The 25,165-nt window shown below is 42.8% G+C and overlaps 4 protein-coding genes across 6 annotated transcripts; 2 read left to right on the forward strand and 2 right to left on the reverse strand.

Moving 5' to 3' along the window:
- Nucleotides 1-704: 704 nt before the first annotated feature.
- On the forward strand, nucleotides 705-7,031 carry LOC125063965 (endoplasmin). 2 transcript variants are annotated; one of them, XM_047670705.1, is made up of 13 exons: nucleotides 705-866; nucleotides 1,151-1,240; nucleotides 3,318-3,478; nucleotides 3,618-3,872; nucleotides 3,997-4,193; nucleotides 4,267-4,447; nucleotides 4,567-4,745; nucleotides 4,815-4,998; nucleotides 5,450-5,616; nucleotides 5,747-5,915; nucleotides 6,092-6,248; nucleotides 6,322-6,821; nucleotides 6,864-7,031. In XM_047670705.1, the coding sequence occupies exons 1-13, from the start codon at nucleotides 821-823 to the stop codon at nucleotides 6,894-6,896; spliced, it is 2,319 nt and encodes a 772-aa protein (XP_047526661.1). In that variant the 5' UTR covers nucleotides 705-820; the 3' UTR covers nucleotides 6,897-7,031. The 2 variants fall into 2 exon arrangements, with proteins under 2 accessions (XP_047526661.1, XP_047526660.1); XM_047670704.1 differs by having other exon boundaries at nucleotides 6,322-7,031.
- On the reverse strand, nucleotides 2,074-3,597 carry LOC125063966. Its single transcript, XM_047670706.1, has 3 exons — nucleotides 2,962-3,597; nucleotides 2,748-2,895; nucleotides 2,074-2,468 (listed from the first exon to the last, which is right to left on the reverse strand). The coding sequence occupies exons 1-3, from the start codon at nucleotides 3,110-3,112 to the stop codon at nucleotides 2,339-2,341; spliced, it is 429 nt and encodes a 142-aa protein (XP_047526662.1). The 5' UTR covers nucleotides 3,113-3,597; the 3' UTR covers nucleotides 2,074-2,338.
- A 9,623-nt stretch (nucleotides 7,032-16,654) lies between the features above and the next one.
- LOC125063926 (solute carrier family 35 member E1 homolog) lies at nucleotides 16,655-19,360 on the reverse strand. The gene is made up of 2 exons (XM_047670630.1): nucleotides 18,655-19,360; nucleotides 16,655-18,341 (listed from the first exon to the last, which is right to left on the reverse strand). Exons 1-2 carry the CDS (start codon nucleotides 18,968-18,970, stop codon nucleotides 17,731-17,733), a joined length of 927 nt encoding a protein of 308 aa, XP_047526586.1. The 5' UTR covers nucleotides 18,971-19,360; the 3' UTR covers nucleotides 16,655-17,730.
- LOC125063925 (palmitoyltransferase ZDHHC18) lies at nucleotides 18,263-24,480 on the forward strand. 2 transcript variants are annotated; one of them, XM_047670629.1, is made up of 5 exons: nucleotides 18,263-18,326; nucleotides 22,158-22,992; nucleotides 23,072-23,193; nucleotides 23,420-23,670; nucleotides 24,102-24,480. In XM_047670629.1, exons 2-5 carry the CDS (start codon nucleotides 22,237-22,239, stop codon nucleotides 24,410-24,412), a joined length of 1,440 nt encoding a protein of 479 aa, XP_047526585.1. In that variant the 5' UTR covers nucleotides 18,263-18,326; nucleotides 22,158-22,236; the 3' UTR covers nucleotides 24,413-24,480. The 2 variants fall into 2 exon arrangements, with proteins under 2 accessions (XP_047526585.1, XP_047526583.1); XM_047670627.1 differs by lacking the exon at nucleotides 18,263-18,326 and adding an exon at nucleotides 20,170-20,436.
- Nucleotides 24,481-25,165: the final 685 nt, after the last annotated feature.

Genomic DNA, 25,165 nt, shown 5'->3' on the forward strand with positions numbered 1-25,165 from the left:
TGCTGTAAGAAATATTAACCATTCCTTACATCACCTATGCCGTATGCACCACCAACCTTGGGAACTAAGATGTTATGTCCCTTGTGCCTGTGATTGACAATGGCTCACTCACCCTTTTAACCGGAACACAACAATATAGAATACTTTTATTTTATTCTATCCTTTTTGGGCACTATCTACTGAAAAGTCCGATCTATGATGGAACCGAGTTATGTGGGATTCTTAACTACTAAAACCACTGCGATGACCATTTTCATACGGATCTGAGAGGCTGCGGGATTGTGCGAGATTGATAATATATCTACATCCCCTTCCGTGCTGTGCTCACATCAGGGGGTGATTAGTCCAAACTAACCACATACATTAGCTTGGACTCACTTTAATCTTTACTTTATTAGCATTCTTAATTAAATTGATAATAATTATTGTGTTTTTTTAAAGCTGCTAGTATGTATTTCTTATGTTGATAGTGTGAAACCCTACTATAGTCTACAGCAACATTATCATATATCATTTAAAATTTTAACCAATCGTATTAAGACATTTGGATTTTAACTCTTCTTATTTGTTAAATTACTGGCGTGTATATTTATGATAGGTTAGCATGTCGAGGTCATGGTTATATCCACCAATCGAAATTAAGTTCGTTTGTTATCGTCAGCTTAAAGCGCGTATGTAATTTGAACAAATGAATAGTTATTGTAGTGAACTTCGACTGTCATCTTATTCAGTCGAAAGCTCTTGAATTGTGCGGCGTGTAACGCCGGTTTTATGTTATAAAACCATATTTTATTTTATTAAAGTGTGAGATACAATTAAAATGAGGTGCCTATTGTTGCTTGGGGTGGGCGTCCTGCTACTATCAGGTAAATTCATATATCTATTATCTATCACATGGAAAAATTGACTAGTTGTTGACGTTGCATTTAGAGTAGAATTTTCTCGTAATTACTATTTTTTAGTTTTCAAATATCTCTCTTTTAGTCTCCGCTGTAGCATATCAAATTCTTTACGTTCTTTTTTTAATTCTTAATGAATGCTGCCAACTCATATTTCTAGCTTTCTGTTTTTGCAATACTTGTCTAAATGTGATTTTTGTTAATTTAAGTTGCGATTAGGTCAAACCAGTAATATATAATTTTTTAAACAGGATGGTGTCAAGCGCAGGAAGGTGTAGGGAGTGTGGAAGAGGTGACAGTGGACGCCGACCTGGGCGCGTCGCGCGAGGGCTCGCGTACCGGTAAGTTTCGCCCCCCTCATATCTGATAGTTCGTATTGCAAATTACTTTTGAAAAACAAGTAGAATACAACATTTTCTAGGTTTATCTAATGGTTTTTTATTTAATGAAAAGTATATCAATGTGTAACCTCATTTAAGATTATCCGGATTATGAAAATGTGTAATTATCTATAGTATCTTTGGTTATCCTTGATTAAACTTGATTAAATATTTTGGTAAGATTCAGTCACTATAAAGAATTAAATTGAATGTATTTTTTAATTCTTCAAAATATGATAAATCTGAAGAATTAAAAAATACATTCAATTTAAATATAATATAATTGTGTCACAAAATTAAAATGAAGAATGGTTTAAAGGTGTTAATACCCGTGTGAGACCAAAACAAATATGAAGATATATTTTACTATAGTGAGATATTATTATTTATAATACTGTGTGTATTATTTATTATGGATATGTATATGAAACCTTTCTCTTAAAGTTTAATTATGTTCTTCACATTTTCAATTTACGTGTTAGGCTACTATCTAAATTAAAATAAAAATATGATTTAAATTACTTCAAAGAAAAATTACCTCCTTTTTCTTTTTTTATATATTATATGTGTTGTATGTTCTTTATAAATAAATAAAACACAAATGTTTTGAAGTACGGTTATTACCTTACCTTATTATTGTAATTGCATAAAACATATAAATCCAAAAATGCCAACATTATATTTTCACAGTCTATATATGTATTGAGGTGAACCGAGCGATTGTGTGATTCAGTAACTAGTTTTTTCAAACAAATTTTTAGTATAAACATTGAATGCATTTTTATGGTTTAATAGACATCACTGTACAATAGTCTTCAAAATAACATTATTTTTTTTATTTATGCTTACATAAAATTAAAAATGAAGTCGGTGTTTTTGTCAAACAAATTGTGTTATTTCTCATTATAATGAAGTGAGGAGAGGTTTTACTACACTCTTTACAGCTATTTTGGGTACACCTGTAAATAATATTAATATAATCTGCAATAAGTCCAGACACAATTTCATCAAATAAAAATGAAAATGAGTTACAACCAAAATGTAAAGCAAGCAACCGAGCTAACGTCGCTTAATGCCGGCGTCGGCGGCGAGCACTCGCAAGCGCTCCTTGAGCCACGCCGAGTCCTGGATGTGGTGCCGCAGGCGGCGGTCGGGCTGCGGGCGCGCCCACTGCCACCACCAGCCGTACCTGCGCGTCGAACGCGTCCCTTTGTGAAACATGTACACAGTACACACACGAAAACAAAAAATTACAAGAGATTAAAATATGTCCAACGGGTCACTTTCATAGTCGTATCGTAACTTCACCGCGATAATACAATTTCATTTCAATATTGAAGTAGATAATTTTTATAATGCATTTTTTATGCCATTACCAGACCTCTAGTAGTAACAAGTTAGAGAATAACGAAATGACGTCATCGATGGTGCGGAACTCTTTGACCAGGATTATTGAATATCCACTGACTCGTCGGAAGTGGTGACGGGCTCGGAGTACTTGTCCCGCGGGCCGCGGCCGAACATGTCGCGCACGCGGGCCAGCGCGGCGCGCGCGCGGCTCTCGTCCACCTCGCCCGCGGGCTCGCGCCGGTAGAACTTGGCCCGCACCACCGCCGCTGCGGACCGAGCGCGGGGTTAGGGGCGAGTACTTAGCGCGGGCTCGCCTCGAGCTGTCGCCTTACGTAGTCTCAGCGGCTTCACTGCGGACACGTAGGAGCGCCCGAGCTCCCGCTGGGACGCGAACCGCAGCTTGAACGATTTCGCGTGTAAGGGAGCACTCGAGTCCGCGTGAGTCGGGGCCCTCTCTGCCTCTCCGCGCTCGCTGTGCTCCATTGACGTAGCCGTCGGCTCGACGCTATAAAATACCGAGTAGAATTAGTAGTCGACGTCGAGTGCCTCCGTTCGGAGTGCGATGTGATGTGCCGTTTGATCGATGTCGCTGCCGAGTCGGTCGTGGCAACGAAATGTTTCTAGCTTCGGTGGGGTTCGCGCGTAGTGACATTGCCAACATAACGCCTTAACTTATTTCCGATGACAGACGCGGAGGCGCTGCTGCGCGAGGAGGAAGCCATCTCGCCGGACGAGCTGAGTGTGGCGCAAATGCGCGAGATACGCGACCGTGCACAGAATTTCACTTTCAAGACTGAAGTCAACCGTATGATGAAACTCATCATCAACTCGCTATATAGGAATAAGGAGGTGCGATTTTATGTTCGATTAAAATATTTTCGTAGTATAAGAAACTTAACTTAATATGTACTTCCGATTAATATGACGGATATCTTGCGGATAAGATGCGATCCATAATATATATCTATTTAATTTCGCATTTTTCCAGATATTTTTAAGAGAGTTGATCTCGAACGGATCCGACGCTCTGGACAAGATCCGGTTGCTGTCGCTGACGGATCGAGACGTGCTGGCAGCCAACCCCGACCTGAGCATCCGCATCAAGGCGGAGCCAGACAAGCGCCTGCTGCACATCATCGACTCTGGCGTGGGCATGACGAGCCAGGATCTCGTCAACAACCTGGGCACCATCGCCAAGTCTGGCACTGCCGACTTCCTGTCCAAGATGCAGGACGTCGAGAAGGTACGTCAGAGAAGTCTCATGTATTTGAAGATTTTAGTGTCATACATTTTGTTCAAACGAAGGCCTAAACTTTAAAATTTAAAACAAGCTAAACCTTTTTTGATGTAATTTGTGCCACCCGCAGGGAGGCGCGCAGGAGATGAACGACATGATCGGGCAGTTCGGCGTCGGGTTCTACTCCGCCTTCCTGGTGGCCGAGCGCGTGACCGTCGTCTCCAAGCACAACGACGACCAGCAGCACGTGTGGGAGTCCGACGCCAACGCCTTCAGCGTGGCCGCCGACCCCCGCGGGGACACGCTCAAGCGCGGCACGCACATCACGTACGTAGCGCCCCGGCGGCCCCCACGGCCTCGTCGACATACCCTTAGCGCTAACGCACGACTCCACCCGCAGGCTACACCTGAAGGAGGAGGCGGCGGATTTCCTGCAACCGGATACCATCCGTAATCTCGTAAAGAAGTACTCTCAGTTCATCAACTTCCCCATCTACCTGTGGGCCTCACGCACCGAGACGGTGGAGGAAGCCGAGCCGGAGGAGATCACGCCCGACGCGGACGAGGACGAGGACGTTAAGGTGACCTTTTCTTAACTAACAACCCAGAGACTCCAATATAAAGAAATATAGAAAGTGATGGTCCCCTTCCATGTCGCTTACAAACGAAATGACTCTTACGTTGGCACATCGACGCGCAGGTCGATGACGCCGCCGAGGAGAAGAGCGAGCCGAAGAAGACCGAGAAAACCGTCTGGGACTGGGAGCTGATGAACGACAACAAGCCCATCTGGACGCGCAAGCCCAGCGAGGTCGGCGACGACGAGTACACGCAGTTCTACAAGAGCCTCACCAAGGACACGGCGGCGCCGCTCGCCAGGTGAGTGCGCGCGAGTGTGCGTGCGTGCGTGCGTGCGTGCGAGCAGCCCGTGACCGTGTGTGTGTGCAGGGCGCACTTCGTGGCGGAGGGCGAGGTGACGTTCCGCGCGCTGCTGTTCGTGCCGCGCGCGCAGCCCGCCGACTCCTTCAACCGCTACGGCACCAAGACCGACCACATCAAGCTGTACGTGCGCCGCGTCTTCATCACCGACGAGTTCAACGACCTCATGCCCAACTACCTCGCCTTCATACAGGTGTCGTATACATTTTCAGTACAGTAGTTTACAGTAGTTTTTCGCGTAATATTTAATGATTGGGTGAATATCGGAATTCTCAGGAGTAGAGAAATATTGTGTGAACTTTTTAAGCAAAGAATGTACTATTTAACTCTTTCCATTTATAGCTTACTATTTGTCGCACGCGGCTTCGCTCCCGTTTTAGAGTTTGGTCGTCAGGTGTTAGGCATAGAGAAAGTAGCCCTTGTCCTTTCTGGGAGTTTAAGCTATATTCGAATTTCGTCAAATCCGTTGTAGTGGCTTGGCTGTGAAAGAACAGCAGCCAGAGAGACATTCGCATTTATAATATTTATAACATATACATAGATATTAGTTTGAGTGTTTGAATTATTTTCTTAATTTCCTTTCTGGTAATAAAATTAGATTATATACTAAATAGGGTTTTTAATTGAATTTGTTGTCGTGACAGGGAATCGTTGACTCCGATGACCTACCGCTAAACGTGAGTCGCGAAACGCTGCAGCAACATAAGCTCATTAAGATTATAAAGAAGAAGTTGGTGCGCAAAGCACTCGACATGCTAAAGAAGATCCCCGACGACGAGTACGAGCACTTCTGGAAGGAATACTCCACCAAGTGAGTGACGTTTAATATGCCGGATTTATGGATATTCGAATTTAAAATATTTATTTATTCTCATCTAGCTCATTCGTCGCCTCACTAAACTTATACTAAGTTATACTTAATGCCCCCTCCCCCTGCGCAGCGTGAAGCTGGGAGTGATCGAGGACCCGTCCAACCGCTCGCGCCTCGCCAAGCTGCTGCGCTTCCACTCGTCTCGCAGCGACTCCATGACCTTCCTCGCAGACTACGTCGCGCGCATGAAGCCCGGCCAGAACCACATCTACTACATCGCCGGCTCCAGCCGCGCCGAGGTGCGTGCTCCCCCCGACAAACCTAACTACACTTTATTTAATAATCGTCGTTTAATCATCATCTTTTATATGAATGAATGAAGAATTTTATATTAGACATTTTAGGGTGAATTCAATCATTTGTTATCTCTGTGGTTCTATTTCGTGCAATTTGATCTAAATGATATTACGTTCAGGTGGAAAAGTCGCCGTTCGCCGAGCGCCTCGTGCGTTCCGGCCACGAGGTCCTCTACCTCACGGAGGCCGTCGACGAGTATTGCCTGTCTTCGCTGCCGGAGTACGAGGGCAAGAAGTTCCAGAACATCGCCAAGGAAATATTCGACTTGAACGAGAGTAAGTTACTTTTCTCTCTCGAATTCTATCGACACCCAGCGAACCCTCGCTGACCGCTCGTGTCCTCCCGCAGACGAGCAGCAGAAGGAGCGCACGGAGGCCTACCGCAAGGAGCTGGAGCCGCTGACGCGCTGGCTGGGCGACAAGCTGGGCGCCTGGATCACGCGCGCCGAGGTGTCGCGCCGCCTGTCGCGCTCGCCCGCCGCGCTGGCCGCCACGGCCTTCGGCTGGACCGGCAACATGGAGCGCCTGGCGCTGTCCAACGCGCACCAGAAGGCGGACGACGCGCAGCGCCGCCACCACCTTTCGCAGAAGAAGATGCTGGAGATCAACCCGCGCCACCCCGTGGTGCGCGAGCTGCTGCGGCGCGTGCGCGACGACCCCGACGACCCGCAGGCGCTGGACGCGGCGCGCACGCTGTACCGCACGGCCGCCATGCGCTCCGGGTTCATGCTGCAGGAGGGGCAGGCCGTGGAGTTCGCCGAGTCCGTCGAGAGCATGCTGCAGCGCTCGTTGGGCCTGCCGCCCGACGCGCGCGTGGACGACGAGCCCGAGGACGACGCGCCGGCCGAGGCCGCGCCCGGGGACGAGGCCGAGGCCGACGAGGCCGACGAGGCCGACGAGGCCGAGCCGCACGAGGAGCTGTAATGTGTGAAGCGTGAACGCGTGAGTGAACGAGAAGCGCGACAAACTGTTAAGACTGCATTTTTTTTTACAATTTGATGTAAATGAGTTTGTGTGCCGAGAATGGAAACCTGTAAATAAATTATAACGTTTTATTTATTTTAATTTTTATTTACCCGAGTTGTTACAAATGGAGCATATTTTATTTATGTCTGCTTATTGCAGATTTTAAAGTCTAATTATTAGGCAATTAAACCTTTTTAATTGCCTAATAATTAGTCATTACAAGATTTAAATTAGATATTATATCTTCTACTTGACGACCTCCGTGGTAGACTAGGGTGTACAACGGTTTTCATGGGTACGCTACTCCGAGGTCCCGGGTTCGATTCCCGGCCGAGTCGACGTAGAAAAAGTTCATTAGTTTTCTATGTTGTCTTGGGTCTGGATGTTTGTGGTACCGTCGTTACTTCTGAATTTCCATAACACAAGTGCTTTAGCTACTTACATTGGGATCGGAGTAATGTATGTGATGTTGTCCAATATTTATATTTATTTATTCTACTGAATTGTCAAAGTCTGTCAGTGTCATGTATTTTCTTGCAATATCTTGCAATTTTACAACAATTAGAATAAAACCGCTTGTAATATTACTCGGCCGTTATTTTAAGAGACAGTTAATGTAATGACGTGACGTGATGAGTGGTTCCATCGGCACCGGGAAGTGGTGGTGATTCCTTGGCCTGTAAAAGTGGCGGATATATTGATGGTGCAGCGGTGGATAAATAATAACGACAGAACCAAACCAGCTGTCTTAGAACATTGCCGAAGTGTTTGGGAGAGCTTCAGAGGAACACAGGACATATGCTCTCGCCTTGTTGAATCAATGCGACAGCGACTACAAGTTGTGATTGATACGAATGGCGGATATACTCGTTTTTAATAAAATAAATAAGATTTATTTAAATTAATAAATTTTACCATAATTACTATTTATTTTTACTATTTTATTTACTACTTCCGTCCTGCGGTTTCACCCGTGTTACCGAAAGATTTTATGTTTTCCCGGGATAAGGGCGCATTTTCATTGGTCGATAAGGCCCGCATTCGGGAGATTTCTGTAACGCATGCCATAGGGCCCGCAAAGAGTTTATCGTTTTCACTGGTCGTCAGAGCCCGCATACGGGGTGCGGGTGATTTCTATAACGCATATATAAATATCAATATATGAATGCGGATATCACCTGCACACGTTAAATCGACCGAGTTATCGACCAGTGGATTTCATTGGTTGTTAGCTCGCATGCGGGTACTCCCCGCAATCGGGCTAACTACCGACTTATCGACCAATGAAAATGCGCCTTAAGAAGTGTCCAATATGTTATTCCAGTACATATTTTATCTTTGACTTTGATCTGCGTGCAATTTTAGCCAACGTGACGTCACTTGCCTGTATTAAGTCAAAGTCAAAAATCTTTATTCAATATAGAAGTGTTTGCACTTGCTTATTGATTGTCAAAAATCTACCACCGGTTCGGAATTTAGCACCTCGGACCTGAGAAGAACCGGCGAAAGAAACTCAGCGGGATATATTTTTTTTCATTTTTTTTAACCATTTTCCATGTAGGTACAATGATAAGAATATTTTAGTTGTTTGAAACAGCCTGGAGGCGATCATTTCATTCCCAAGGTGTGCAGTCAACTAAAAAGTCATTAGTGTTGTAATATCCTTTAGCACACAAACGCTCTTTAACAACTCTTTTGAATTTTATAATTGAATAATTTTGAACGTTTTCTGGGATCCTGTTGTAAAAACGTATACATTGCCCCAAAAAAGAGTTACTAACCCTGTGTAATCGGGTACTTGGAGTAACAAGTTTATTCTTGTTCCTAGTGTTAATAGAATGTACGTCACAATTTCTGGGAAAATCATTTATGTTTTTGCGTACATACATAACATTATCAAAAACAAATTGAGAAGCGACAGTCATTATTTTAATTTCTTTAAATTTACCTCTTAACGAATCTTTTGGGACCAGGTTATAAATTGCACGAATAGCCCTCTTCTGCAGTACAAAAATAGTATTAATGTCAGCTGCATTACCCCAGAGTAGGATGCCATACGACATTATACTATGGAAATAACTGAAGTACACAAGGCGTGCCGTATCCACATCAGTCAAAAGTCTAATTTTTTTTACCGCATAGGCTGCAGAGCTAAGTCTACTCGCCAATTTATTTATATGGGGGCCCCATTGGAGCTTAGAGTCTATTGTCATACCAAGGAACTCTGTAGATTCTAAAACATCTAATGCTTCCCCGTTTAAACGTACACTCGTTTTGACACATCTTACATTGGGAGTAGTGAATTTAATACATTTAGTCTTTTTACTATTTAACATTAAATTATTAACACTAAACCTATTTACTATTTCAGAGAGAGTATAATCTGTGGCACATATAATCCACATACAGCATAGTCCGTTCACAGTTATTTTACCTCTGGCTATTAAGTTGGCTAACTTGTGCAATGTGTTGCTATAGATAGTTTCTAAAAATCCTTTGTATAAAATTAGGAAATCGTGATAGATGAGAGAATATTTGGTGGTAGTGGCAGAATTATATAAATATAAAATACCTATTTACTTCTAGCTGAGCCAATTGAGGAATTATATTTCTAACCACTATACCAGTGGTAGTCATATACCTACCTAGTTTAATGCAACCGATGGCTAGAGCTAGAGGAGACAGGCCCATAAATGGATGTAGGCGTGGCATGGCTTGTTATACATATAATTGTATCTGTACCAATGACCCTATACCTTGTGTAGTCATAAACATATTTTTGTAACTATATAATTATTTTTGGTAATAAATAAAAACAAGTACGGATTGGTCAAAGCTTTTATTTACAATAAGAATTATCTAAATGGACTTCATCAGAAGAGAACGAATAAACAGAAGTGCTATCAGACTCAGTATCCCAGCAATCTACGTCTACGTTTTAAGTCAATATCGATCTTTAACTCTGCTAAAAGTTTCGTTAAAGTTGGAACCTCTTTCCTGACTGCGTACATTTCGTGAATTTTATTTCTAATTCCACAAAGATCTAAATCGTTTATCTGTATTACTTTTTATTAAATGTGTTTTTTTCTCGGTGTAGAGATTTTTTGAGACGTGGAAGCAGCAATTTCACCTTCTTTAGTAATGGTGCTAATGGTTTTGCTCAGACAAACTTGAAATTTAAAAAGCCTTAATTAATACACTTACAACATTTAATTTATTCTTACACATAATGGTACCGTTCACCATTAAATTAACGATTTCACTTGTACGAACTTAGAAAATATTTTTACTAGATATAGTGTTTGCCGTGGGTGGAAGGTGAATAATACCATGAACCATACTAGTACAAATCTATTCATTTGTAAAAATTGTAATTTTATATAATAATCATTTATCTTAAATTATAAAATTTCAGTAAAGTATAGAATTATTTTTCAACATACGGGAATTGTTTAAGAGCAGGTAACATTATTTTAAATACCTGTTGTACAACCCGTACAGTCGTACATAAGCCTACTTCAGGAACCAGTAAAACACTTCACTTTTTACACTGATACTTTATTCTTCACGTATACATTATTATTTTTGAACTGAATACACAAACATTTCTCGAACATTAGTATTTACAACAATACCAAACGTTAGTGTGATTTAATTTTGGTACAGTGACATCTATTATTTAAATAATAAAACATTAGAAATGACTTTTAACTAAATACTTTTTGCATAGCTCTGACGTTGTATTTAAAAACTTAAACCTAATGACACAAATCGAACTATAGCGATTATACACCTGTCATGGCAGCTACCCGCTTCAAACGGAATTACAGGACCTTTACTAGTTCTTTCCTTTTCTCAAAATTCACACACAACTAGCACGATCTTTCTCCCACTACTCTGAATTTTTGGCATGAATAAAAGTAATTAATCACTGAATTTATCATATAACTCGAGGAGCACTGAATAATTGTTTTATTTAAATTAATGTATGATTCGCGTCGGTATGGCGGGCTGTAAGTCACACCCGAGAAGTATGGCATTACGCCAACGACAAATTTTTTTTTTTTCGACTATCTGAAAATACAAGAACTTTTGTGGAACAAATCGTTCGAAGCTCGTCATTTATCCGACGCGTTCGATTAACGCCCACGCGATTGGGCCGCCGGTGCGAGCGCTATGACCATCATTTTCCTTTTTGCCTTTACGTAACTAGACCCCTGAAGAACCGCCATACTGGTACAAATGACCTAGTATTTTGTGTCATCATCTCTCGGTCCAGTGTATCACATAACCTAAAACTCGAGCCGCTACGGTGTTACGTCAGATAGGCAAAAACTGTCATTTCAATGTCATCAGGCACTTTGATAAAAAACTTTTCCGGAGTTTTCAATGCTAATCTTTGCACATTGCACTCAACGATAGTGATTGTAATGTATCCCAAAACACCAAATATTTATAGCTGTTAACGTTGAATGAGTGCTACTGTTGTTTCTACCAGTTTGACGTCATCAAAATTACTGACAGCGTTTTCGCGGAAATAAAATTATTTAAAATTCAATTGAATTTTATGGCAAGAAAGCGTGTTTATTTTGCCGAAATATATTTTTTTTGTGGCTTTTTATTAGGAGAATCAACATTTTGAAGTATATACTTTTTCAGACATAGATCATAAGTGATGTGATTATAAATAATCGATTAATAATTCATATAATCGGCTGCTATCGATTATGATTTTTTAATCAAAATTAATCAATTATTTCCCAAAACATAGTTTACTATGGAAACTATTTAATTCAAAATAGGAATTCCCCTAACATAATGGAATTGTAAAAAAATAAGCTTCTTGGGAATATAACGAATCTACGCGAACAACGCGAACTGAAACAAAACTTAAACAAATAGCTTTGTCTTCCACTCTAGTGACAAAAGTACTGAACCACCAACGAAAAGAAAATATTGACAGTGCATTTTTACTATCATTTTGGTGACGTCACATTGATGAAAACAAAAGTCTTGTATAGTATTATAGCTATCGTTGGGTGTGTAGTGTCTAGTTGTAGGTAAAAATACTAACATTAAGACTCCAGAATGTTTGTTTATAAAAGTGCCAGATGATATTGGAATATGGAATGTTTGGTTGGAGCTCGCAAAACGAGATCTTTATCAAATAAAAGTCGATGGTATTTATGTAAGATTTAAGCTTCCGCTTTTCCCCCAAATGCAGTGGGGGCTTATGTGGGACTCGCAGGTCGGTCTAATCCATTTGTTCACGCTTATTAAAATGTTTTTCATTCATCTGTACGAGCAAGTAGTAACACAATTTAAATCGTAAAAATAAATCGTGTTGAGAAACAAGGAATATAGTTATGGTATGTACATTAAAGCAAATAAAAAAAGTGGATAACAGAAAATATTTTAATTAAAAACATAATAGGCCCTACATATAGGACAATATCAATAACTTTTAACTGGGCGTTAAAAAAGAGACCATCTTACAATAGAAATAGAACCAACTACTTTTTGTTAGAAATATAACAAGTAAAAGTACTAAAATTGTCTATGTTCAAACCTCAATTTTCTTTGATGTATGTATGTACACCGACTATAACAATTTAACCAAAAAAGTGCACCAAAACATTTATATTTTTATGTATTTACAACGAATTATGAGCGGAAAATTACATTTCAATTACTTTATGACCATGAACTAGTAGTTTTCATTTTCATATATTTGTTTGTTCTAATGTGGAAAAAATTAATAACATGTACCTAATTAAATTTTATCACATATAATTTAATCGAAGTCACACAAATGCACCGTCATGCAGTTGAATTGAATTTGTAGAAAATTGGCGTAATGTTCTAAAAATACTACGGAGCTGGCAAACATTACCGGAAGGAACTTGGCTCATATTGCTGTGTTTATTTACAGATATAGTTTTACTTTATGAAACATTTAGGACTATCCCTATACACTGCTTAATGCACTATCAAAGTGAAGCCTTTTCTATTTACATTTGCGCTGTATTAAAACCTTTTTTCTCAAACATGCTTCGCTCCAATATTTTTATAACTATTAAAAGTAATAAAAATAAATAACTCCTGTTGGCTATTATATTCGCTTCATGCTCATACGCTATATATCGCAAGTTTTTTTAATGACATATTGAGGTGATATACAGGTGAGGTTGGCTTGGCGCTCCAAGCCAACCTCACCTGCCCGTGGTGAATCCTGCCGATCAGCAAACGAGGCTCTGGCGACCGACTGATGGCGGTATAACCATCAAAAATAGGCGTAGCTAAATACCACAGGCCGGTAACGGGCAGCTGCGTCCTGCGATCGCCAACCCGCCTGCCGAGCGTGGCGATTATGGGCAATACCTCCAAATGGTGAAAACAGGTAAGCCACGGCCCCCAGTTCCCGGCGGTCCCGCTATTCCTCGTCATGGTGGCGACGGTGGTAACGGCAGGATGGGGGTGCTAAGAATCACCGGGCCACGGGAGGCCACCACAACCGACTGACCCTGGCGACGTACAATGGACGCACGCTACGGCTTGACTCGCATCTAGCGCAACTCGAGGTGGAACTTGGGAAAATTAGGTGGCACATATTAGGGTAATGTGAAGTCCGTAGAGAGGGAGAGGACACCGTAACCCTCGAATTGGGCCACCTAATGTACTTCCAAGAGGGAGACCAACAATCCCAAGGAGGCGTTGGGTTTCTGGTTAATAAGTCCCTAGTTGACAACGTTGTGGAAATCTCCAGTGTGTCGAACAGGGTAGCGTACCTCATTGTAAAGCTCACCGAGAGGTACAGCCTCAAGGTGGTGCAAGCGTACGCACCGACCTCGACACACTCGGACGATGAAGTGGAGGAAATGTTCGATGATATATCGAGGGCCCTCCACTCCACCACGAAAACCCACTACAACGTTGTCATGGGGGACTTCAACGCTAAAGTGGGAGTACAGAATTGTAGCGAATCGGTAGTAGGACCCCATGGATTTGGAAGCAGAAATCATAGGGGGCAAATGCTTGTCAACTTGAAGAATCAAAAGAGCCCCTCCCGTTCGAAGGAACAGCCCCAAAGGAAGTGGACGTGGCAAAGCCCCGACACTATGACACATATTCAGAGACGTCTCAGTGATCAACAGGTTCAATAACGGTAGTGATCACCGACTTGTCCCAGGCTCTCTGAATATCAATTTTAAGGCCAAGCGCGTCTGTCTGATGAAGTCAACACTCCGACCATCCCTGCTCCAAACCATTGCAGGATCTGAAACGTTCCAGTCAAACCTGGAGAACCGATTCGCTGCCGTAAAAACCACAACAGACGTAAACCAGAACCTCAAAAATGTAGTGAGAATTTTCAGGGAAGAAGGCACGAGATTTTGTAGCATGCAGCGTAAGGGCAGAAAGTATAAACTTTCGGAAGAGACTTTAGGGCTAATGAAGAAACGACGTGAAAACCCACCTGTCACTTCGTCCGAGAAACGGCAACTAAACCAAGAGATCAGTAAGCGCGTACGACACGACCTCCGGTGCTCCAATACTCTTACGATTGAAAGAGCCATCGAGCAGAATCGGGGGTCTAAGGTGTTCGTACACCTGACGAAGTTGACCACAGCAAGTGGAGAAGTCGTTTCTTTCAAGCCGGCAGTTCTTTCGGAAGTAGAGGACTTCTACGGCCGGTTATACGCATCGCATGCATCTCGACCTGATCCCGAAAATGAGGATCCTAGAGCTACATTAACACGCCATTTCACCGAAGACCTGCCAGAAGTCAGTATTGGCGAAATCGAGTTTGCTCTTAAACACCTTAAAAATGGAAAAGCCCCTGGAGAGGACGGCGTTACAACAGAGCTATTGAAAGCAGGAGGTAAACCCGTACTGAGGGAGCTCCAGAAGCTTTATAACTCTGTCCTCTTCGAAGGGAGAACTCCGGAGGCGTGGAGTAGGAGTGTGGTCGTCCTGTTCTTCAAAAAGAGAGACAAGACCCTGCTGAAGAACTATCGACCCATATCCCTAATGAGCCACATCTATAAGCTGTTTTCAAGAGTGATCACGAACCGTCTTGCGCGAAGATTCGACGAATTCCAACCTCCGGAACAGGCCGGATTTCGGAGCGGATACATAGACCACGTCCATACAGTGCGGCAGATTATACAGAAGTCCCATGAGTATAATCGGCCCCTGTGTCTTGCATTTGTGGACTATGAGAAGGCCTTTGACTCGGTTGAAATATGGGCTGTTCTGGAATCCCTGCAGCGTTGCCAAGTTGATTGGCGATACATCCAAGTGATGAGATGTCTCTACAAGGCCGCCACCATGTCCGTCCAAGTACAGAGTTGACAAACGAATCCCATACCATTGCATCGAGGAGTGAGACAAGGGGACGTTATTTCCCCCAAAATTGTTCACTAATGCAATGGAGGACATGTTCAAGACGCTGAACTGGAAAGGGCGTGGCATCAACATCAATGGCGAGTACATCTCTCACTTGAGATTCGCAGACGACATCATCATCATGGCAGAAACGCTGCAGGACCTACAACAGATGCTGAATGAGCTGGCTGATTCTTCTATGCGCATCGGCCTACGGATGAACTTGGATAAAACCAAGGTCATGTTCAATGAACATGTTCTATCGGAACCGATTGCGATACACGGTACCGTCCTTGAAGTTTTTCAAAAATATGTCTACCTCGGGCAGACATTGCGATTAGGTAGAAACAACTTTGAGGATGAGTTGAATAGAAGAATTCAGCTAGGTTGGGCAGCATTTGGGAAGTTACGACGAATCTTCACATCGTCGATCCCACAGTGCCTTAAGACGAAAGTCTTCAACCAGTGCGTCCTACCCGTCATGACATACGGAGCCGAAACGTGGACACTCACGACAAAGCTGGTCTATCGGGTTAAAGTCGCTCAGCGTGCTATGGAAAGGGCTATGCTCGGAGTATCTCTGAGGGATCGCATCAGAAATTAGGTGATCCGTCAGAGAACCAAGGTCATCGACATAGCCCACCGGAAACTGAAGTGGCAGTGGGCTGGCCATATTTGTCGTAGAACCGATAACCGTTGGGGAAAACGTGTTCTAGAGTGGAGACCGCGTCTCGGCAAACGTAGTGTAGGACGTCCTCAGGCACGGTGGAATGGCCATTTGCGCAAGACGGCTGGCAGGAGCTGGATGCGAGTTGCCGAAGAAAGACCACAGTGGCGTGCATTTGGAGAGGCCTATGTCCAGCAGTGGACGAATGCGGGCTGATGTGTGTGTATATATAAATCTCAGAAACTCCCTGACATGTTGACGGTGACCTCTGCGCTTTCAATGAGCAGCGATTCTAAAGGCTAAACAATTTACTAATGTCAGCTTCTTGACAATGATGACAATAAAATAAGGATTATTAAAATTGGTACACAATTGACGAACTTATAGGTATTAGGTACTCTATTCCAACCATAACAAGAAAAAAGCCAAATAAATAACATTTGACAGCAAATTGACGCGATATCATTGGTCGAGAGCTTGATTAATCTATGATATTCACTATGGATTTGCGAAAAGATAGCGTTGCGAACATCGACGAAAATCATCATCCGGAATTTTGGAAGTAAAATTAAAGTGGAAATAAGTAGTTTAGTGCAATGGTGTTGTATTATAAATAAAGATTTATTAATCATTAACTCTTAGTAGTGCACTACTTAGCTGAGTTATTAGCAAGTCGCATGAAATACGTAAATCTAAGGTTTGTTTATCTTTTTCCCTACTTCCATTGGAACAGGCTATATAAAGAAACGCACACATAAAAAAGTAAAGCCATTCATAAACTCGTTCTGTTTGAAGTCGCCTAAAATTTAATAAGTACATCCAGTATCCATTCCATAATAAAATACTGTTAAATAATTTTAATTAAATCAGTATGCATAGTCTGTAATTTTTCTTCATATTTAACAATTCATCATGAATTAGTCGGTTCGCCACAATCACAATGGTTGTATTTATACATTCTCACAGTTAGGTACAGTTAGATCATCTATGCTTCGTAATAATTTAGATTCTTTGTTGCCGGGATGTTTGTCGCGTAGATTTTATTGTTGTTTCGGAGAGACGGATAAGTTGGCGAACCATAAGACTTCCCGATGTTCAACACAAGAAAAACTCTTTATAATATCGTACTAAGGGCCCAGAATAAGAAACTGGCTTTAGCTGATGCAATTATATCTCGAAAACGAATATAACTATATTAGATCATTAACTAAATTTGCTTTATCTTTAATAAATAATAAGAAATATATAAATTTATTTAAAACCTTTTATAACACTTACATACGGGATTCATATTCTTTAGTGAGCTACATTGAAAACATTTTTCTCATATGTAGTTACATTTTTAAGATAGTCTCTTTATATTTCTTATAACAACAACACTGATTAAATGTCAACTAAATTACTCAAAATGTTAATTGTTTATCAATATTTTTTGTAACAAATCCTGTTACCGATCATTGGTCACGCACTCCAAACAATATTTGTCTAAACAAAATAATACTACAGTACCAAAGTTTATCAATAAGAGTCGGTTCAGATTAGCTGTACTAAAATAAATGCTATAAGAGACTAGCCTGTCGACATTTTTAAATAAACTTAAAAATAAAAATAATAGATCTCATACACTTAGTATTAGTCATCTGTAACACTACACTTCGTCCACGAAATACTAATACTATAAATTTGAGCTATCGAGGGTCCGCAGAAGAGATCACCGAGCCAGCCCGGCCGGAGCGGCGGTCACACGGGAAGCAGCGGGCGCGGCGAGCGCAGCTTGGCGCGGTTGTAGGCCAGCACGCCCAGCAGCGCCAGTGCCATGCCCGCCAGGTTGAGCGGAGGGGCGGGGTTGCGCAGCAGCAGCAGCGACGCTGCCACCACCACCGCACGCTTGGCGGCCGACGCCACCGCGTATGCCAGCGGCGTCACGCGCCACAGCACGCTGAAGGCGGCCACGGCCTGCAGCCACGCCAGCGCGCCGTCCAGCGCCAGCAGCGAGCCCGCGTGCGCCCAGCCGCGCGTGGGCACCGCGTCGGCCAGCGCCAGCGCCTCCAGACCCAGCCACGCCGGCACCAGCAGCACTAATGCCATGGCGCTCAGCGTCTGTAGCAGACGCAGGTGGTGAACTCCCGTGTCGCGCATGACGCGCTTTGAGTACAGGTGCTGCAGGCTGAGCAGCGCGGCGGCGGCGAGGGCGGCGCCGAGGCCGAGCGCGTCGAAGTGAAGCTCGGTGGCGGACGCGACCGCCACGCCGGCTGCGATCAGGACTAGCGCGCCCTGCACGCCGGCCGACTGCCGCTCGCCGAAAAGCACCCACGCCAGACCGGCCGTCCATAGAGGTGTGGTGGCCTTGACTGTTGGTTAAAAATTTGTTTCTTTACCATATGTATTTAGTATCTACAAAAAAATTAAGTCGATAACATTTTTGATTCCGTTTGATATGGTATATCATAAAATATGTTGTGTGTAGACCAAATGATTACCATAAGACAACCCTCGGCCGAAACCGAAGGTTCATTTATTCTAAGGAATGTAAATTAGATAAGATTCAAAAAAGTTATGAGAACCTCTCTCATAACTTTTTCAACAAAAAAAAGGATTTTGTGGGTGAATGTTCGGCTTTGTAGGGGTGCTGTGTTTTAAAACAAACAAAATATTGATGCCTACCTGTATGTGCATACGATATTGGCACCTTCCAGATGGAGATTTGTGAGAACATAGTTGTAAAAAATTTAGCGAATGCTAATGGTACAAGTACACGCAAATAATATTGCTTTGGAAACGAGGGTGCTCGGCGGACATTACACAAAGCAAAAGCCGGTGCACTGTAAAGCACTGTGGACAGAAGTTGCACCATCGTAACCGACATAGGAAACGGCAGCTCTGTTAAAACCAGCTTTCCCACAACGTTGCTTGCAGAGCTTAATGCGTACCACGTCACGCACAGTGCGCCAATTGTAAGTGCTTCGCGTCTAGAACCCATCTTAAACGAGACCTTGCTTATTTATGTAGTCGTATTCCTTTCACATTTCTTCTTAGCAACCCCATAGTTGCTTTCCTTTCGAAATAGACTTATTTTCGAAATCCATTTATTGTATAAAAATTCAACAAAGATCGATCAATTTTCGGGCTGCATATGTAACCAAAAAAGTTTCCAATATAAGATTAAGTAAAGTTTAAAAGATAAACATCTACAATCTGCTAGCATAAGGAACACAGAACTCAAGACACATAATTCAAATAGAAAAAGCGTAAATAGTTTCGATCATTACGGAACTGAGAGGTTCTACAATGCTTCAATCTCTAACTCTAGTCTCACATATTTCACTTTTTAATATTGTACTGACTAAAGTTTGACACATCATACTACTGACGTGAGACGTCTGCGGTCTGACGTTTGACGTTACAAGGACGTTTTGTCATAACAGTCCATAGACTACAGTAGAGTAATATTTTTAGGATTCAAGATGTACCTACAATAAAAAAATTTAGGTTACAAAAAAAAAAATTATATTGTATTAGTTGCCGCCCGCGATTTCACTCACAGGTTTCAGGGGAGGGTCGTCAGGTATTAGCCAATGTCCTTCCTTAGAATTTAAGCATGCTTCATACTAAATTTCATAAAATCGGTTTCATGGTTTTGCCTTTAAAGAGCAGCAGACAGATAAACAAACACACACGAGTTATTTTTGCGTTTATAATATTAATTCGAACAAGTTTTAATAGTAATTAAAATGAGAAAATAACATCATCAATTTGAAGTTAAAAAGTAGTGGCGATAAAAATTAAAGCGAGACTCTCTGTAAAAGCTAAATGTAAATATTAGTTTCTTATTTTAAGCTGCTACGAAGATATAAGATTATTTTAAATTAATATAAAAAAAATTGAACTCATACTAAAACTAAAACTGTTTAGTATTTATTATCGTATTGAAATTTATCTTTCAATAATATTTACTATCGCTTGGTTGTAAGATCAAATCGTGTGAAAGTCATTGTGACTTTATATCCTGTTTTATCTCAACATCTTCAGCTTCTATTTTTTTTTCCTGTAAAATAGATAAATATCAATTATAAACGACTTTTAATCTTCTTACAATGCGCCTTTAAGAATTATCCAAGATAATTGTCATTGAACGGTTGATAAAATATAAAATTGCCTGTGGTTCGAAATGATGTCAATTGAGATTGAGTCTATTGTCAAATATAGCAGAGAAAGTTTTTTTGTAACTTTATAATATTTTGTAACAATATTTTTAGTTGACTTAGGATTCTAAATAAGATTAATAGCTTAAAATAATAACGTGTTTCTGAAAACAAAATAAATTGTTTGTTGTATATCTTCATAAGAGAAATAAACGAAAGTTTGTGCAAATATTTTTATTGTAGAAGTTTTCTACATGGAACTTAATACGAAACTTTTTATCAGCTGAATTTGAGTTGCTTTTGGGTACGTATATATCTAGTATGTATAATTGTGAGTCATTTGGGTATGAGGAGGGACACAACTGCGCCCGCGCCTCATCATCCTGATTGATATTGGCCCAATTATGTTGTTGTGTGACATCTTAAGTTCTTGCATCTGAAATAATTTTAGCAATAGAATAGCATTAACTTTACTGATATATGACTAACATCAGATCAAATTGCTGACTGTTATCTTAACTATAAGATAACACTGCCAATGATAGAAAAAAGATAATATTGTACTTCAATATTTTTTAAAATGTGTGTATATAAAACTCATAAATTATTTATCTGATGTAAAATGAATAAAGTTAATATTATATAATTAAACATTTGGTTGATTGTCTATTTTAGTACTGTTGATGCAGTTTTTTTTATTTTTTATTTCACACTAAATATAATCTCAGTACAATTGATAATGATGTGGCACAATTGAAATATTTTTAAAATATCAAGACAATATAGGTTAAAATTGACACTTATTAACTAAATCAATTGATATCATCCATTATAGTTTTAACTAACATGTAACCTTATACTTACTGATGGTGAGCATGAGACATTTTAATATACATGAATGTGATAAGAAGTAACCAAAGTTATTCAGAAAGGTATCATCTTAGATTATCATAAATTGCTCTTTCTCATAAGAATGGTGTAAATGTGGTGTAGTCACTATTGGTGGATATTGATTTTCCTCACAAGTATCTATTACTACCCTAAGCACTAGAGTTCCTTATCAAGCCCTAGTCGGGCCTATAAAGGGTTATTGAGTTTTCTATTATACTGGTTGAACTATTTGCGTTATCGGATTATGAACGTGAGGGAACAGAGAGCGCACCTGCGCACACATTAATCTGTGTGCTGCAATGTTGGTTGTTCTCCCTTAGACCTGCAGCTACAAGTGCCTACATGTTATAGAAGTCACTTTACATTGGCTGTAAGATTCACATGGTGGAGAAAAACGGTTATTGTATTGAATTAAATTGTTGAATTTTGTGACTGTATCATTTCTTTACTAATGAACATTTAGCCCAAACAGCACTGAAAATGCTTTTTTGTAGGTTAGCTCTTAGCCAGTTTTAACTGATAAACATCAATAGTTATATTCAAAAAAGAATTCTACAGGAGCTTTGAATCTATATTAATGTTTAAAAAACTGTCTGTTCTATTAAACTAAGAGGAAAGATCTGTTATTCCAAATAAGTTTTTGAAGTAAAATGATGTGCAAACCCACACACATATAAACACACAGGAGTATCTCACTCTGACTATTGTCCGGACGGTCTGGGTTCAAGTCCAGTAATGTTAACTTATTTCTTTACAATGTCATTTGACTTGTTAAAGCTGTCCTAAAATACAGCACATATTTTAAATTTATAACTGAAATTCTATTTATAATAAAGTACAAGATGCACTAGGAAATAGTTCACTGGCTCTTTGACCTCTGAACATTTGACTGGAAGGAACTCAACTAAACAAGCGTTACATTCACTGTGCTTGCTCTAGTCTATACAAAAATCATTACAGAAAATATCCAATAACTATAATGTGACTCCTTAGAACTTACGGGTACAGTTCAATTCTTAAATTTGTATAATTTATAGACCGCTTAAACGGCAAGTAAATATTCTATTGCTGTAGTTTGTAAATGTCGGATCTATTTGAATATTTTTAATACAATCTCGATTTTCAAACTTTCAGCCCGTATCCGTGAACCGCACACCCGTCTGGCGCGGGCCGGCAGCACGGCGCGAGGGCAGCGGGGCGCGGTGATGCGGCGATGGCGTCGCGGCGCGTGACGCGCAAGTGGGAGGTGTTCGCGGGGCGCAACCGCTTCTGGTGCGACGGCCGGCTCATGACGGCGCCGCACCCCGGCGTGTTCGCGTTCACGCTGGCGCTCATCTGCGGCACGTGCGCGCTGCACTTCGCCTTCGACTGCCCGTTCCTGGCGGCGCGCGTGTCGGCCGCGGTGCCGGCGGCGGGCGCGGCGCTGTGCGCGAGCACGCTGGCGGCGCTGCTGCGCACGGCGCTGTCGGACCCCGGCATCATCCCGCGCGCGGCGCCGGCCGAGGCGGCGGCGCTGGGCGCGCTGGAGGCGGCGGACGCGGGCGCCGCGGGCCGGCCGCCGCCGCGCGCGCGCGAGGTGCTGGTGCGCGGCCGCCCCGTCAAGCTCAAGTACTGCTTCACGTGCAAGATGTTCCGGCCGCCGCGCGCCTCCCACTGCTCGCTCTGCGACAACTGCGTCGACCGCTTCGACCACCACTGCCCGTGGGTGGGCAACTGCGTGGGCAAGCGCAACTACCGCTATTTCTACGCGTTCGTGGTGTCGCTGTCGTTCCTGGCGGTGTTCGTGTTCGCGTGCGCGGTGGCGCACCTGGCGCTGCTGGCGCGCGGCGCGGGGCTGGCGGGCGCGCTGCGGGCGAGCCCCGCGTCGGCCGTGGTGGCGGCCGTGTGTTTCCTGTCCGTGTGGTCGGTGCTCGGCCTCGCCGGCTTCCACACCTACCTCGCCTCCACCGACCAGACCACCAACGAAGACGTGAGCCTCGTTCCTGTATCCATTGCGCTGATATATTTTTCGTTTCGATGCAGTCGTGTACAGTGCGTGGTGTTTGCAGATCAAGGGCTCGTTTTCGACGCGTCGCGGCGTGTCGAACCCCAACCCGTACTCGCGCGGGCACGCGTGCGCCAACTGCTGGCACGTGCTCTGCGGCCCGCTGGCGCCCAGCCTCATCGACCGGTGAGTGTCTCGTGACTCTCGAGGACCCTCACTGATGCTACTGTTTGCGAATGACAATTCAGGCTACTTAAGTAACTAACACAGATCGCTGACCTATAAGACCATGACAACTCTCTGCTGCTTACGGCGTCACCTCCATCAAGTGGGAAACGATTAGTATTTAATCTCAGCGACGGATACTATACGAAAATTAAATATGCTTTTTAACGTGTCTCGACTCGAACAGACGCGGCGTAGTGTCGGCGGACGCGCGGGATGAGTTGCCGCCACGCTTCGCGCAGGTGCTGTGCGTGCCCCCCGGCGCCCCCGCCGCCGCCGCCGGGGCCTCCGCGGCCCCCTCCGGGCCCCCCGCGGCGCGCTGCGAGGCGGCTGCGAGCGCGCTGGGCGGCAGCTACAGCAACCTGTTCGAGGGCGGCGAGGCGGCGCGCCACGCCTACATGAACCACAGCCTCGACCTCGACCCGGTGCCGCTGCAGGGTGAGTGCGTCTTTTATCATGTCAGTTTTATCAGTTGATCTCGCGCTCGAAAGGACCCATTACCGAATATCGACCGCTCGATTCGGTAATAAGATATCGAATCGACGCCATTTGTCGCTTCCGGGTCGGAACCCGCTTGTCTGCTTGGGCCCGCGTATGTATCGTACATATCATACCAAAAGTTGACAGGAAATTGATAATATTCTCATATTATAAAAGTATAGAAATTGGTCTATAATTACGAGGATAGCGGCTATACTACCTTACTACATTTTAATAAACCAGGAAAATATCACGTTTCCAAACATATTATGTTAAAAATTAAGACTATACAGAGTGATATCATAAATGATACTTTTGGTAAGGTGCACGGAGAGTAATATTAGTGTAGGACTAATAAATTAGTCTTATTATTATTATTGAAATTGCAGAGGTGTGCATAAGTGTGGGCGCGGGTGGGGGCGGCGCGGGCGGCGGGGGCGGCGCGGTGGCGGGCGGGGGCGCGCTGAGCGCGTCGCGCCTCCGCCTCCTGCACGACACCACAATGATTGACGCCGCGCTCGACCTCGACGAGCCCGACCCGCCGCCGGGCCCCGCGCACCCCGCGCACCCCGCGCACAGCGCGCACAGCGCGCACCACGCGCACAACGCGCACCACGCGCACAACGCGCACCAGGCCCACCACGCGCTGCACCACGCGCACATCGCCGGACACCCGCCTGCACTCGCCCTCGCGCTTTGACAGCGGCGTGCCAGCTGGCCTTGTACATAATTACTCCTACGATACCCCAATAAACGACCCCGCCAATTTATAGTATTTTATTTAAGTACCTTGTGTCTTCTAAAGACGACTTGAGAGCGCACCGATTGCCGATTCTTGATTTCTATCATTTTAAGCTCGTTGTGATTATAGACGCAGTAACTGCGTCTGTGTGTATAATCATAACTACTATAGTCAAGCCCGATTAAATATTTATTTTATTTTAATTTTATTATTTATTCAAATAAAAATACAAGTGAGTGTCTTGTTAATATTTCAAGTGCCTACCTGTTGCCATTATTGGTATCGAACTAAAAAGGGCAAAAAAATTTGCGCGTTTGTTGTATGAGACCCCTCTTAAATATTTATTTCATTTTGTTTTTCAACTGTCTAGCTATCGCGGTTCTTGACAGTATACAGTCTGGTGACTGACAGACAGCGAAGTCTTAGTAATAGGGTCCTATTTTTACCCTTTGGGTATGGAACTCTAAAAACCATTTTTAAAATCCTTAGCAGCTTTAAGCACGAATCTATGTAAACGAAATACTCTAGCTGTTGTTTGATTAATGTGGGATTTATACCTACCACGTTGTAGTACCACTACAACGATGATTATGTGTAAAGAGACAATGTCTCCGTGTGAAGAAAATGACGATACATTTTTTGGGATTTAAGTATAGGGAGTTGTTCTTGTAAGAGTGGAAACAGGAGCGATTCGAATAATTACAAGCCTAT

The sequence above is a fragment of the Vanessa atalanta genome, chromosome 5 (assembly GCF_905147765.1).
Source record: "Vanessa atalanta chromosome 5, ilVanAtal1.2, whole genome shotgun sequence".
Taxonomy (NCBI): domain Eukaryota; kingdom Metazoa; phylum Arthropoda; class Insecta; order Lepidoptera; family Nymphalidae; genus Vanessa; species Vanessa atalanta.

Excerpts from the sequence above, each read along its gene's own strand:
- LOC125063965 (XM_047670704.1), top strand. The coding sequence starts at position 821 with ATGAGGTGCCTATTGTTGCTTGGGGTGGGCGTCCTGCTACTATCAG. Across the intron at positions 3,873-3,996 it reads AGATGCAGGACGTCGAGAAG|GGAGGCGCGCAGGAGATGAA; the intron begins GTACGTCAGAGA and ends TGCCACCCGCAG. Across the intron at positions 4,746-4,814 it reads ACGGCGGCGCCGCTCGCCAG|GGCGCACTTCGTGGCGGAGG; the intron begins GTGAGTGCGCGC and ends GTGTGTGTGCAG.
- LOC125063966 (XM_047670706.1), bottom strand. The coding sequence starts at position 3,112 with ATGGAGCACAGCGAGCGCGGAGAGGCAGAGAGGGCCCCGACTCACGCG. Across the intron at positions 2,896-2,961 it reads AGTGAAGCCGCTGAGACTAC|CGGCGGTGGTGCGGGCCAAG; the intron begins GTAAGGCGACAG and ends CTCGGTCCGCAG. Across the intron at positions 2,469-2,747 it reads CCCGTCACCACTTCCGACGA|GTACGGCTGGTGGTGGCAGT; the intron begins GTCAGTGGATAT and ends TTCGACGCGCAG.
- LOC125063926 (XM_047670630.1), bottom strand. The coding sequence starts at position 18,970 with ATGGGTTCTAGACGCGAAGCACTTACAATTGGCGCACTGTGCGTGACG. Across the intron at positions 18,342-18,654 it reads AATATCGTATGCACATACAG|TCAAGGCCACCACACCTCTA; the intron begins GTAGGCATCAAT and ends TTTAACCAACAG.
- LOC125063925 (XM_047670629.1), top strand. The coding sequence starts at position 22,237 with ATGGCGTCGCGGCGCGTGACGCGCAAGTGGGAGGTGTTCGCGGGGCGC. Across the intron at positions 22,993-23,071 it reads ACCAGACCACCAACGAAGAC|ATCAAGGGCTCGTTTTCGAC; the intron begins GTGAGCCTCGTT and ends TGGTGTTTGCAG. Across the intron at positions 23,194-23,419 it reads GCGCCCAGCCTCATCGACCG|ACGCGGCGTAGTGTCGGCGG; the intron begins GTGAGTGTCTCG and ends CGACTCGAACAG.